General features: G+C 36.8%; 1 protein-coding gene across 1 annotated transcript in view; it reads right to left on the reverse strand.

Moving 5' to 3' along the window:
- Nucleotides 1-6,877: 6,877 nt before the first annotated feature.
- wnt8b (wingless-type MMTV integration site family, member 8b) overlaps nt 6,878-13,888 on the reverse strand; it is a 34,126-nt gene continuing 27,115 nt past the window's right edge. Inside the window, exon 6 of the mRNA XM_039772615.1 lies at nt 6,878-8,253. Within this exon, the coding sequence (XP_039628549.1) occupies nt 7,693-8,253 (561 nt within the window). The 3' untranslated portion in view covers nt 6,878-7,692. The remainder of the gene's footprint in view (nt 8,254-13,888) is intronic.

Here is a 13,888-nt window from a genome sequence, read left to right on the forward strand (position 1 = left end):
TGAGGACTTTTGAGGACGCCTTTCCCTATGATACCATAATACGCCTTTATACCGTCTTATGGTTTGTTTTTTTTTAAAATGATATATACCTTTAGTAGCAGTTTAGCACTATAATTATGATATGATGCCACAATCACAGTCACTGACAAACTAAAATCCATTAAATATTCGGAATATGTCAAGCCTCTTAAATTAACAGACTTCCTTCGTTCCATTCTTATTGGGTTAGCTTAACTGTAAACCTGTAAACAATGATGCACATGGTAAATTCACTTCTAGTAAAATAAAAATGTTTACTCTTTTCAGTTTAGTGTATTTGCATTTGTCTACGTTCTTTTATATTTTTCCACTGAAGCTATTTTTCCTCACTAAATCTGATAATCTGATAAATGTGATAAAACAGAATATTTGCTGTTCAAGTAGTTTGTGTACTTGAACTTTCTTTTTGGCATACAGTGATGGGTATTCCTGAATTTATGTAAATTAAAGAATTATGAAAATATTAAATAAGTTGAAGAAGTGACTTATTACTTGATCAACTGATAACTAAAAAGATATTGCATTTATACGACAGAATAAATGTGTGATTTTTTTTTAATTAGCTGAAACTTTAATAGTTGACTCATTTATTTACAATTATAAATCCATTTTAGAATGTTTCTTATTAAAATAATACAAAGCAGTACTTACTCGCACTTAAATACGACAGACTGTACCTGGATGTATGTAATTTCCTGTTTAACCAAGCTGCTGAAATAAGAGTTGAAAATAAGATACAAAACGTGAAAATGTAATTTCGATTTTGAATAAACTCGCTTAGTTACAGTGAATTAAGATTATAAATAATTAAGGAAAGGAACAACATTTATAATGAACTGTCTACTCGCCAAGAAGATAAAACTGAATTCAAAAAATGAAGTGGAAAAAGCCAGGCTGGACAGAGATTGACTATTCTTGTGAATATCTGTGCTGTTTACTACCAGAATGGAAGTGAAGATTCTAGGGAAAAAGTGTGCGCACTACTTCTGCAAATGCTGATTGGTGTATGGCTTTCAAATTTTACCAATATATGGAGATTTTCAAATTTTAGGAGCCAATATCTCCAGACATTTTAAAAACTTTATAAATTCCTCCCTGACACTCCATGGTGCATTAAAAATGAGGACATTTCCAGGATAATGAGGACAGTTGACAGCCCAATACAAGGTACACAGACTCATGCCAGGTTAGTTGTGAGTCACCAAATAATGCAGCATGCATGTCTTTGGGATTTGAGAGGAAAACTCACAGCAGGCACAGGATGGGGCCTAGGAATTCTGCACTCATGGTATGTACTTGTATACACTAATACCTAATAAAATTAAGTGCTATAGACTTAAACTGTCTTTTTTTTTTAAGTCTACTACGTAAACCTTTTTAAACAACAGAATTACATGTTTTTGCTATTCTGACCATTCAAGCTATTGAATACCAGAATAATTTCTGTTTTGTAAAGAACGAACCATGGAATGTTGGGGTGCTTAGGTGGGGTGTTTAGGGATTTATTGTGAGGGATGGGGGAGTGTGTGTCTAATGTACATTGCTGCAAGTCAACACCAGCAGCAGTATTCTGTAATGTTATTAAGATAATTGAAGGGATATTTATTTAAATTTGATTTAAAACTGCTACAAATCACAACACTGTATCACCATCGGAATTTTTTAATATACAGTAAACGCCATTCTTTCCAAGTCAAAGTCACACATTTAACGACAAAGTATCTTGCAAAGAGAAACTAATTCAGTTTACTTGAAATGCTGCCTAATCACTAATAATGAGCTAAAAGTAGTCCAGACACATGCCCAGATTGCACCCTTGGGTCCACATCTATGTACTTTCCTGTCTTACCCAGTGTGTAACACACAACTAAATAGCAATTATTCACTAACAATAATGGAAATTGATGTCTATAACTAGAATGCATTGAATTTTTTTTTTTGCCTTCTCAAATGCAATTGTGTGGAAAAATAAGTTTCAGAAACTTATCTTCAATTTGATCCCTTTTTTTTTTTTTAGTAACTTTGCTCAACATACTTCTAGATCAGGCCTGCTGGAAGTACTGACCACACTCTGATCTCCATCTCAAGATCTCCTAATTAGGCCACTGGATCCTGTTGACACTGTTAATCTGAGTCCAAGTGACAGTACCTTATATGAATCAGTGGAACCCCATCCAGCCTAGTTAGTAGGCACCACCTTTACTATTGGAATTGACACTAGTCTGCAAAATCTTTCTAATTGTTTTAATTCATGAGAAAAAAAACCCTTTACAAAAATGTTATTGTAGCACTGCTGGACAAAAAAAAAATAGACTAATTTTTTTACCTAACACTGTTAAAATGAAGTTGTATAAGTAATAAGTCATTTGTTTAAAGGTTCCATTGCCTGTGGTTTGAGGATTGGTTGCAACCAGAGTTTAGTTTCATCATAGAATATGCAATCTTATGAAAGCAAATACTGCAAAATCCTGAGAAAACTAATGTGGTTATGGAAGACTGTGCAAAGTCCACAGAATGAGTGAGCTGGGACTCACTGTGATGCCTTATTTTTACAGCAATAAATCCATAATAGGAAGGAAGGATCACAGAATCTGGAATGTCCTTTAAATAAGCCACATCTATTCTAATAAAAGGCAAAGCCCTCACTGACTGACTGACTGACTGACTCACTCACTGACTGACTCACTGACTCATCACTAATTCTCCAACTTCCCGTGTAGGTAGAAGGCTAATATTTGGCAGGCTCATTCCTTACAGCTTACTTACAAAAGTTGGGCAGGTTTCATTTCGAAATTCTACTCGTAATGGTCATAACTGGAACTTATTTTTATCCATATACTGTAATAGACTGCAGCTCGATGGCTGTGGGAGGCGGAGTTGCGTCACACATCATCACACCTCCCACATAATCACGTGAACTGACTGTGAACACAGTACATAGAAAACAAGGAAGAGCTCCAAAGAGCGCTGAAGAAAAAACACATTACACAATTGAGAAGGCAGCGAAAGAATATGAAGCGAGTGACGCATTCAAGCATATTCATAAGTGCAGCTACTGCGGAAACAAAGCACGGTGTAAACCGTAAGTTTAAATTAAGTTTATAGACACGCTCCTGCTGCCGTTTGTCACGCCTACGACGAATAACATATTTGCGAGATACAAGTTTAATGAGAAGACACAAGTTATAAATGAGACTTTGGATCACTTTGTAACAGAGTTAAAATTGCTGTAGTGAGAAACTTTTAAGTGTCGGGTCTTAGCTAACATTAAATAAAGCCGTGGACATCGCAAGATCACACAAGAGAGCGGCTCACGTGAACTGACTGAACACAGTACGAGTGATCACTTCGATGAATCAAACCTGTTCAAAAAACGCATTACACAATTGAGAAGGTAGGAAAAGAATATGAAGCGAGTGACGCATACAGGCATATTCATGAGTGCAGCTACTTCGGAAACAAAGCACGGTGTAAACCTAAAGTTTAAATTAAGTTCATAGACAGGCTGCCGCTAGCATTTGTCATGCCCACGACTAATACGATATTCGCAAGATACAAGTTTAATGAGAGGACGCAGGGTATAAACGAGAGTTTTGTTCACTTTGTAACTAAGTTAAAATTGCTGGTGAAGGACTGTGCTTATGCAGATTCCAAGAGACTGTGTTTGTGGAGGGACTGACAGTTAAGGCGGGTTGGGGAGTCACGTCATCATCTCCCCTCCCATTCACCGCATTTCATTCACTTCATTTCACTCCGAGCTGAGCTCCGCACCTGACGCAGTCTTGCCGTTCTTTTTCCTTAGTGTTTAGTCCTCTCTCCTTTACTGATTTATATAAAGGAGAGTTGAGATCATCAGGGATAGAATAATGTTTGGCTCAAACTCAGCAAAAGTGCGAGAGAAACTTTTAAGTGCCGGGTCTGAGCTAACATTAAATAAAGCCGTGGACATCACAATCCGAGAGACTGTGTTTGTGGAGGGATGAACAGTTAAGGCGGGTGGAGGAGTCACGTCATCATCTCCCCTCCCATTCACCTCATTTCATTCACTTCATTTCGCTCCGAGCTGAGCTCCACAGCTAACGCGGTCTTGCAGAAGCAACTTTGTCATGCTGCCACCAAATACTCACAGAAAAATCCACAAGTTAATACACACCCTGTCTCTAGAGTTTCCCCACACTCTGAATGTATTCCTTGCATCACCGTTATACCCTCTGATCTCCCATTTCAATTCAAATGCCTCCAATTTCCAGTAAGGCTATGCTTCGCGATGACAATTAATAAGTCTCAGGGACAGAACCTACAAAAGGTTGCCATTGATTTGAGGCAAGATTGCTCCTGGACAACTATACTGTACGTTGCATTCTCAAGTGTAAGCTCGCACAGCTTGGTCATATTACAACTGGAGTGCTGAACTGACAATGTGGTATATGAAGAGATCCTTAACAGATAGTTATTGGTATATTTTCCCTCAGTTTAAAAAGGTTTACTTTTTTTCTTAATAAAAATTTAAAAGCAGTACTTCGCCGCTGCGAAGCACGGGGATTTTGCTATATATATATATATAAGAATGTATGTATGTGTGTGTATATGTATATATACATACAGTATATATATATGTAGGTGTGTGTGTGTATACACAGTATGTGTATATGTAGATATATATATATATATATATATATGTTTATATGTGTGTGTGTGTGTATATATATATATATATATATATATATATATATGACAGCAACACTCATAACAGTGACAAAACAATTACATTGACAATCATGTTATGTTATTTTTAAAATGTTTCCTTCAATGTTTCATAACTTCTTTAACACACTACTCTGCTGCAAAGCGCGGGTATTTTGCTAGTTAATAATAGATTCAACATAAATTTTGGGGAAGTGCTGCAAAGTATAGTATGATTTAATTTTGATTTATTCTTGCCCAGCAGCCAGCTGTTTACAAAATGGACAATTGTACACTTCATACCTGCCAGTTAGTAGTTATTAATGTCTAAATATATTGAAATAAAGTAAATTTAAAATGAAACCAAACACAGTAACAGATCATTCCTGCTGAGGTACATGTGAAAAAGAAAGAAACAGGTCCTTTGCGTGAAAAAGAAAGAAACAGGTCCTTTGCGTACAAATGAATGATTTGTTATTTTTATGTAACAAATTACTACACAAATACATTATTAAATCTAATAATGGAAAAATAAAGTATGCACATAAACCTCAGGATAATTGTGCAATAAATTAACAATTTACAAAGTGCTTAATTTTATATACAATTAAATATTTAAAGGGACTAAACCATTGATGTTTTAAAAAATAAAGAGACACTTCTTTTTGGAGATAGCTGCAATTACAATGTTCATAATATGGCATTTTAATGCAAATAGACTTGAGTGAATTTTTGTTTGTTGTTGGTCCTCATTCAGAATGAAAACTGAATGAAATAGCAATAGAAATTAAGTAAGCCATAGAAATGCGCCTTAAACAAAGAGTGCACCCTGAATGCTATAAATGATCAAATTCTAAAAGATCTGAATTCAGTTTGCAAGTTGTTGTGCATTTTCATTGGCCTTATCCTCCACTGCTATTAAACTCCTGGATGTATTTCCACTGACTGAGCTAGTTAAGTTAAAATGCACATATTTGGGAGGAAACCAAAAACACTTGTACTGGGAGAGGGTACAAACTCCAAAGTACATAACCTAGTTGGAAAATGAACAAAGCTTGTGTGTGTGTGTGTACGTATGTGTATATATTGGCTGGCCATTTCGCATTTTGGCTTCAAGGTGTGGCCAAAGTCCAAATTACTAGAAATGACCAGCATATATGCCACTTTGGCCAGCCATTTCGTGAAGTGGCGAGAACTCCCTGGCCAAAATCCAATGTGCTGATGTAAGACTGTCCACTGAAGTTGCGAAGATGCTTAAAAACTTTCAGGTGCAGATTCAGAAATGAGTTTTCCATTCTGCACAAGAAACTGCTCCAGGTGGGTCTTGTTCAGAAAGCGGACGCCACTTAAGACAGCCGATCCCCTCGCCCAGACGCTAACCTTAAGGTCAATAAAATAGGCCCCTGATGTTAAGTCACTATTTTAGGGCTAAAATGATAACAGAAATGTGAAACCTACTTATATACCTAATCTTAATTATTGTGAAACAACTAAGTGGGGTCTGGTTTCTGAACAAGAGCTGCCACGGCTACATTCGATACAATTGCACTACTAAGTGTGCAACAAATCGCTGCTCATGCCTTTTTTTCTTCCGACTTTGGCCAGTCGCCCCATGTCATTTCGTAAATTGGCTGGCCAAATCCCGAAATCAAGGAAAAGATCAGACATTGGCCATTATCCGATTTGGCCAGACACTTCCCATTTTGGCCAATTTCAGGTTTTGGCCGTAACACACATACATTATATATATACATACATACATACAGAGAGAGGATTTATATATATATATATATATATATATATATATATATATATATATATATATATATATATATATATATATATATATATATATGTGTGTGTCCACTTTTCATGAGAGGACTACTTAACGGATTTAGATCAGGTTTTTTTTTTATAATTTGCTTGAACATTCCAGTTGATTTTGCGACTTCTGTCGCGCTAAGTATCATGTTTTGCTCGCGGTACTGATTTATTTGCGCAAAACCGAGAGAGCGGCTGCGGGATGAGAAGAGGGGGGTGGGGACCTCCTCACCCACGTGCCAGCCTCCTTTCAAGTTGCTCTATCTCTCACCACGTGTTGGAGCATACCTTATCTTCACTTAGCTAGTGATACCTGTTTGTTCAACAGACATGATCATCTACAGATTGTTAAGGAGTAACGTTTGACATTTTTGAGAGAGATATCAGAGCTTTGTGTGTTTTAGAGGGTAGGTGCTGATTGCCAGAGGTATTACAGCCATGTGCTTTTCTCTCCACATGGGGGATGCTCTTCCGTCAGAGCTGAACACAATCAGATACAGTGCCAACATTTGACTTTGGAGTGTACCTACCTTCTGCATGGCCAGAATTACATTTTTAAACTTTGTCCTGTTTCACTACTAAGTGGGCAAAACCGCGGGGGACAGCTTGTGCGTGTGTGTATATATATATGTATATGTATGTATATATATATATATATATATATATATATATATATATATATATATATATATATATATATAGACAATTAGAATTGGCCTTAGTTTTCATTAATTGGTTCTTAAAACAAACTGCTGTAAAAAAAAAACATTTTTTCATTGTTGTGAGGAACATTGTTTAACCTACTGTATGTTGCCAAGAGATATTGTCCAGGTATTATCAGTAGTGAATGGCAGATGTACTTAATAAAAGGTACTTATGTAAAGTGACGTCTGTTCTGAGCTTTGAGCTCTGCTTGCTAATCACTGTATTATAACATTCCAAATTAAACTCAATAGTTGAGTCCCTTTTGTTTTTACGACAAACTTCTTTCAGTGCTGTTATGAAAGTTCCACCCAGTGGTGTACTATAAAGGTTCATCTATTGACAACCTAGGAGCCCCTGCAGATGATGCAGGCTCTTACAGAATCGTGGCTCTGCACTGTTCATGTCCTCCATGTTGACAAAAATGGATGTCGTTAGAAGTGTACTTTAGTGCTTCTTCTTTAACCTTATATTCTTCCTGCTTGTACTCTCATTCTTGGCTCTCCTCTCCCGTTTCACACAGAAATACTTGGTGACGGTTTTGCGGCATTGCTCACATTTGACTGCGCAGCACCAGTGGAACTTGCAGTTGCAGCTGGACACCATCTCGGCTTTTTGCTCATCTACAGCCAGGCCACACTCCCCACACAGCCTTTTGCAGCTTCGCTTCTCCCACTTGCTCAGATTCTTGCCTTTTTTGATGCACTCCCGGCCTTCAGTGCCTTGCAAGCCTAGAGTTTTATTTTCTAAGCAGTAGTTCGGCGAGTCCTCCAAGTGGACAAGCTCCTTCTTTGAGATGGCACTGAAGGTCTCTGCCACGGCCCCTCGGTTTGCTGCACTGTTGCCAGCTCCTCGGAGGAGGTCCACTTTCAGGGCTTTGTGGTATTTCTCCTTTAGGTAGTTGCCCACCTCTCTGAACTCTGGCAACTGAAGCCAGCAGGTTTGTGTTGTGCAGCTTCCAGACACCCCATGGCATTTGCATGTCCTTTTCATAGTGCCTTTCACTGCCTGTAGGGGAAAAAGGCATGCAGATGAGTATGTTATAATAGGAAAACAGTAATTATTTTAAAATTAGATTTTCATCTGATTATTTTTTACTAAGTCACCCAATTGAATGGGAGGATGTAAAATTAGGCCTTGCTGGCCGCATTCACAGACAAGTCGAGAGCTGTGCTACAATGAGTTTTTGAAGCTCCCCTTTGTTCAGGCACATGCTAAACTGTTCCATTCACATTTTACCCAGAAAGGAGAACAGATGATATTGTGGAAGGAAGAAAACATAGAAAGCAGAGCAAGCGGGAGCGCGCATGTGAGCAAGCGAGTAAGCACAGACAGAATGGGCTGAACTGAGGTTTTAATCTTTCAACCTTCTCAATATCTCTTGACTTTGCTAGAAACAAACAGCTGTTATTTCAAAAGGAACTCCTCTTTTTGTTGCAGTCCTTTGAAAGAGGGGAAAAGTTTCACATTGAGCAAGATTGTTCTGACCATGAAAAAAAGGAGAATTTATTTAGCGCAGCTATTGTTGTCGTGTTTTCTTCTGGCAGCTCAGAGAAGGCCAACTAGAAGTTCTTTTCAGGAGTGGTTGAAAAAGGGGGTTTCTTTGGTACATATTCTGCTACAATGATGCTCCAGGTGCCATGGAAATCAAACAAAACACAAGCAATGAGCACTGGCAATGAAAAAAATAAGTACTTAAACAGCATAGCAATGATCACCATGGGTTTCTTAAGTATTACAAAGGCCAAAGTAAAATGTAAGATCCCTAAAGCAAGAATAAAACTAAATACTTATAAAAGGACCTTTTAAATGTATGATGCACCGAGTCTTCTAATTAAGGATTGTGCCATTGGTCCCAAGAATACGTGGATGAAATACAAGTCATAAAAGACATTCAGGTCTTGTAATAGGCCCTTTTGGGCTTTCAGATTCAACCCTTCTGCTACAGTGAACACAGTGTTATGGGTAAGACTGGCGCATTACCAATCACAATGTGAATGGGAAGTCTGGGTGGCATAGCATGTTTGTTTGGTAAAGAAATAAAAAAGCCACTTGACATTCACCTCAGGGACCTAATATTGGTGGTCCAGTGAATTACTCCAACTTTATCATGATGGTGTAGAGAGCATCTGCTACAAAACTGTGTGCCTGCACTGTGGACTGCTTTCTGCTCTAAACCAATATAAGAAAGTTTAAACTTTAAAAAATATGTAAGTCTGTATTTTTTAACTATTAAAATTTGGTGAAAAATATTACTACACTGAATAATAAAGAAAGTTTGTCTAACTTTCTTTTTATTTTTATCTGTGACGTTCACTTTTATCACATTTCTTTTTTGTTTTGCTTGCTGACAGAACAATACCCTTTTATTATGTATAGATATTTATGGACAGGGTGGCATGATGGGTTAGCAGTTATCATTAGTGCCTCCTATTTTCTGGGTTCAAATACCAGTCTGGCTCCTGTCTGTGTGGAATTTGTGCATTGTCCTTGTGTAAAGTTTTTTTTTTCTTCCCAGGCACACAAATTTATTGCACATCCAGTATATCTGCATATCAGGACTCAATAATATAAGTGAATGTGCTGGGATATGCTGCACTTCCCTGTAACAGTAAAGGTGACAAACCCATCATGAAGAAATCGTCATTCTCAGGTTTTTATGAACCCGTCTTTTGTTAGGGCATAATGCACAACCCATTGAGAGCAACAGGCATGGAAACCTATTTACTCATATTTCTGGCCATACTGATTTCTGATGCCTCCATATTGATCTTCCGAATTTACTTTTTTGTCACAAAGTATATATAAACAGGTAATGAATTCTAGTATGAAAAATACAAAAAAGCTAAAAAAAAAAAAACAAGTTTAATCTAATAAGCATTTAGCAGATGAAATGTTGAACAATAAAAAATGTAGTGTTTCTGAAGTTTCTGTGTGGAAGCAATGTTTCTTCTTAGATATATACAATAAAAAACAAATTGTTAAGTAAAGATTAGCTTATAGTGGACTCAAAGTATTCAGATCCCTTGAACTGAGACAGTTTTGCAAAGATGAATGGTAAAAATTCTTAAAGCTGGACTAGGATTATTAACTATAGGTAATGTTTGGTTGCTGTAAAAAGAATTACTTGCCTTTGCATATACTTTTTACACATTTTGTTCTGTTAGCGTTATGCTAAAATCTTTTAAATTCATTTTTTTCCCCACATCAGGTAACAGCCAATTTCCCCGAATGACAAAGCAAAATCAGGATTTTTAGAAATTTTTACAAATGTATTAAAAATGAAAAACAAAAATATAAATACGGAGATCGACACAAGCATTCAGACCCTCTGCCGTGACACTTGAAATCTGGCTCTGGTGCATCCCATTCTAGTGATCATCATCGAGATGTCTCTACACCTTCTTTGCAGTTCACCTGTGGTCAGTTCATTTGACGGGACATAATCAGGAAAGACACACACCTGTGTATAGAATGTCCCACAGTTCATCATTTTTATCAAGACAAAAACCAAGCAAATAAGTTGAAGAAATTGCTTGTACAGCTTGGAATGAGGAATTTGTCAAGGCACAGATCTGAAGAAGTCTAAAAAAAAAATTCCTGCTGTATTAAAGGTCCCCAAGAACACAGTGGGCTCCATAATTCTCAAATAGAAGTCTGACACAACTTCGACTTTTCCCAGAGCTGGTTACTTGACCAAACTGAGCAATCATGGGAGAAGGGCCATGGTAAGAGAGGCGACTAAGAACCCAATAGTCACTTTAGCTGAGCTGTAGAGAATGTGTTTGGAGATGACAGAATCTTCTAGAAGGAGCAACCATCCCTACAATACTCCACTGAGTTTTATGGGAGTGTGGCGCGACAGAAGCATTTCCTCCATAAAAGGCACATCGAAGACTGCTTGGAGTTTTCAAAAAGGTACCTAATGAACTCTCAGACTATGAGAAACAAGTTTCCCTGGTGTGAGGAAACCAAGATTAGATTCATGTGTGGAGGAAACCACATACTGCTCGTCATCTGTGCTATACTATTCCAAAGGTGAAGCATGGTGTTGGCAGCATAACAATGTAGGGATATTTTCTCCATGGCAGGGACTGGAAAATTAGACAGGGTCGAGGGAACGCTGACCAGAGCAGAATACAGAGATGTCCTTGATGAAAACCTGTTCCAGGGTGCTCTGGGCTGAAGGTTTACCTTCCAACAAGACAATGACCCCAAGCACAAAGCAAAGACAACACAAGAGTAGGAGGCTTAGGGACAACTCTGGGAATGTCCTTGAGTTTCCCAGCCAGAGCCCACACTTGATAACAGATGACCTCTTTACAGAGACCTGAAAATATTTGTACACCAATGGAGCTTGAGAGAAAGAATGTTAAAAAATCCCCAAGTTCAGGTATGTAGGGCTTGTTATGTCTATTCATGGCGACCGGCAAAATAGTGCTTCAACTATTGAAGTATTAAAGGGACTAAATACTTGTATCAATGTAATATTTCAGGGTTTTTTTTATGAATTTTCAAAAAGTTTTACAATCCTCTTTTCTGCTTTGTCAATTTGAAGTATTGGGTGTTGTTTAATGTTGAAAAAAATTGCTTTGGCACAAGGCTGCAGCATAGCAAAATGTGACAAAAGTGAAGAGGTCCGAATCCACAGTATATGCAAAAGCAAGTAATCCTTTTCACAGCATCCAAACATTTCCCATCGTTAATCCTAGTCCTGCTTTTTCTCATTCACCTTCATAAAACTGCTTGAAATGCTACCGATTTATTGACTGTTTTGCATATACACCTCAATTCATGTCACATCTTCTTAATCCACTGTTTATTTTTGCTGGAATCTTTATGATTCTTATCATGCTATGAAGCTTGTTTTTACGTCACTGGTCAACTACTCTTTAAGATTATTTAAAATATACAGTAATTAAGAAAAAATAAAAGCTTGCATTTCAAGAATATTTGCTACATTTACTTTCATAAAACATAAAGAATTTGGGAGAAGACTCATGTAGCCCTTTATTGATGACTTTAGCTTCATTTGAAATATATGCAGCTTTTTTTTAATTCTTATTTTTTATTGGATAAAATTGAAAACAAATGCACTTTAGTTTTAATTTCCAAACAGTTTCTGTAGTAGTTACATGAGATTCATTCTCAAAATCTTAATAGCTCTGTGCATGAGCATATGAAAATGCCTGGCCTAGACATAGTTCAGCTAGCCTGTTTGGCTTGAGTTGCTGAGGGCACAAATGGCAGAAGGGCATAATTTGTGGTAAAATCGCAATTGGCAGGTTTCAAAACATAAAGGAAAAAAAAATAAATAAGATTGGGTATAAATAACAACCTTCAGTCATGATTTCAAGACTTCAGCGTAGGCACTAGCTAAGACCAAAGTCAAAGTGTGTTCATAGTATGTTTATTGTTTCATAAGAACAACATGGTATACTGTAAGTAGCTCTTATTGAGGCCGTATATATTATGAATTTATTATATACTTTATAAATCAGTGGATTTTAGATTCAGTCCAGGGTACTCATGTGGCTGCAGGTTTTTGTTTCAACCAGTTTCACAATCCGAGAGTCACTTTACCTCTGACTGGTCTCATGTAATTAGAGGGTCATTTTTTTTTTCCTGCATTCCAAAAAGGACACTAGTTTTATTTTTTACATTTATAAGACATTTACAAATATTTTAATTTTTTCTGTAGCTTTAAGTGTCAAACTCTCTTTGGTTGTTTTCCTATTAATTTGCCTTCTTATGTGTAGTTTGCTTCCTTAATTGAATCCGAATAATGATAATAACAAAGAGAAGAGTAGAGACCCAGGAAACAATGCTTAAAAGCTTCAAGCACTTCTGCCTTAGACCCCCTAATGTGCTCATTAATAAATAATCAACTAAATATCCAGAACACCTGGAAAAGTAGAATGAACATGGTAATGGAAATCTTAAAAAAAAAAAAACACCACCAAATTATTCCCATGCACTGTGTATAAATGCTTAGGTATATTCTAATAAAAACTGATCTAGATTTGTTTTGTAATTTCTTTATTGACCTCAAAACATAGAAACTGGACAATAACAGCCTTTTTTAATTCACTTAGTAGCCCAATTAAAAACAAAACTTGCAGCCCATGAATGGGTTTGAAGATCACTGTCCTAAATTAGTGACAGGAGTCGGCTTAGAAACTGAAAGACGTTCTCCACTATAAGAAAACGTACCTTCACTAACTCCAAAAATGATCTAAAAACAATAAAAGATACTACAGTATTTCCTGTTTGCAAGCACAGTAGGCATCTTTTAAACATAATCTGTTGACTTGGGACTTTTTCTTTTACATACTTCCCAAAGAGTTCAATAAAGTTTTCTGCTTTCCTTTAGTTCTCACTGTATTTGGAGTTTGCACAAATATTTTACATTTCTGGTATTTTTGTCTGTATAGTTTGTTATTTTGCAAGATGTTATGTTAAAAGACAGACTTTAATAATTTGCATAATGTGCAGGCTGATTCCTATATTGTCATTTCACAGCCCCCTACTTGTATCACCTTCTAGCTCTGTGTCTCACCTTAAGCCAAAGAGCAACTGCAGAGATATCTCTTACTGTATTTAAAACAACCTCTTATTGTCATTTTGACCTTTTCCTTTTTGT

The sequence above is a fragment of the Polypterus senegalus genome, chromosome 1 (genome assembly GCF_016835505.1).
Source record: "Polypterus senegalus isolate Bchr_013 chromosome 1, ASM1683550v1, whole genome shotgun sequence".
NCBI lineage: Eukaryota > Metazoa > Chordata > Cladistia > Polypteriformes > Polypteridae > Polypterus > Polypterus senegalus.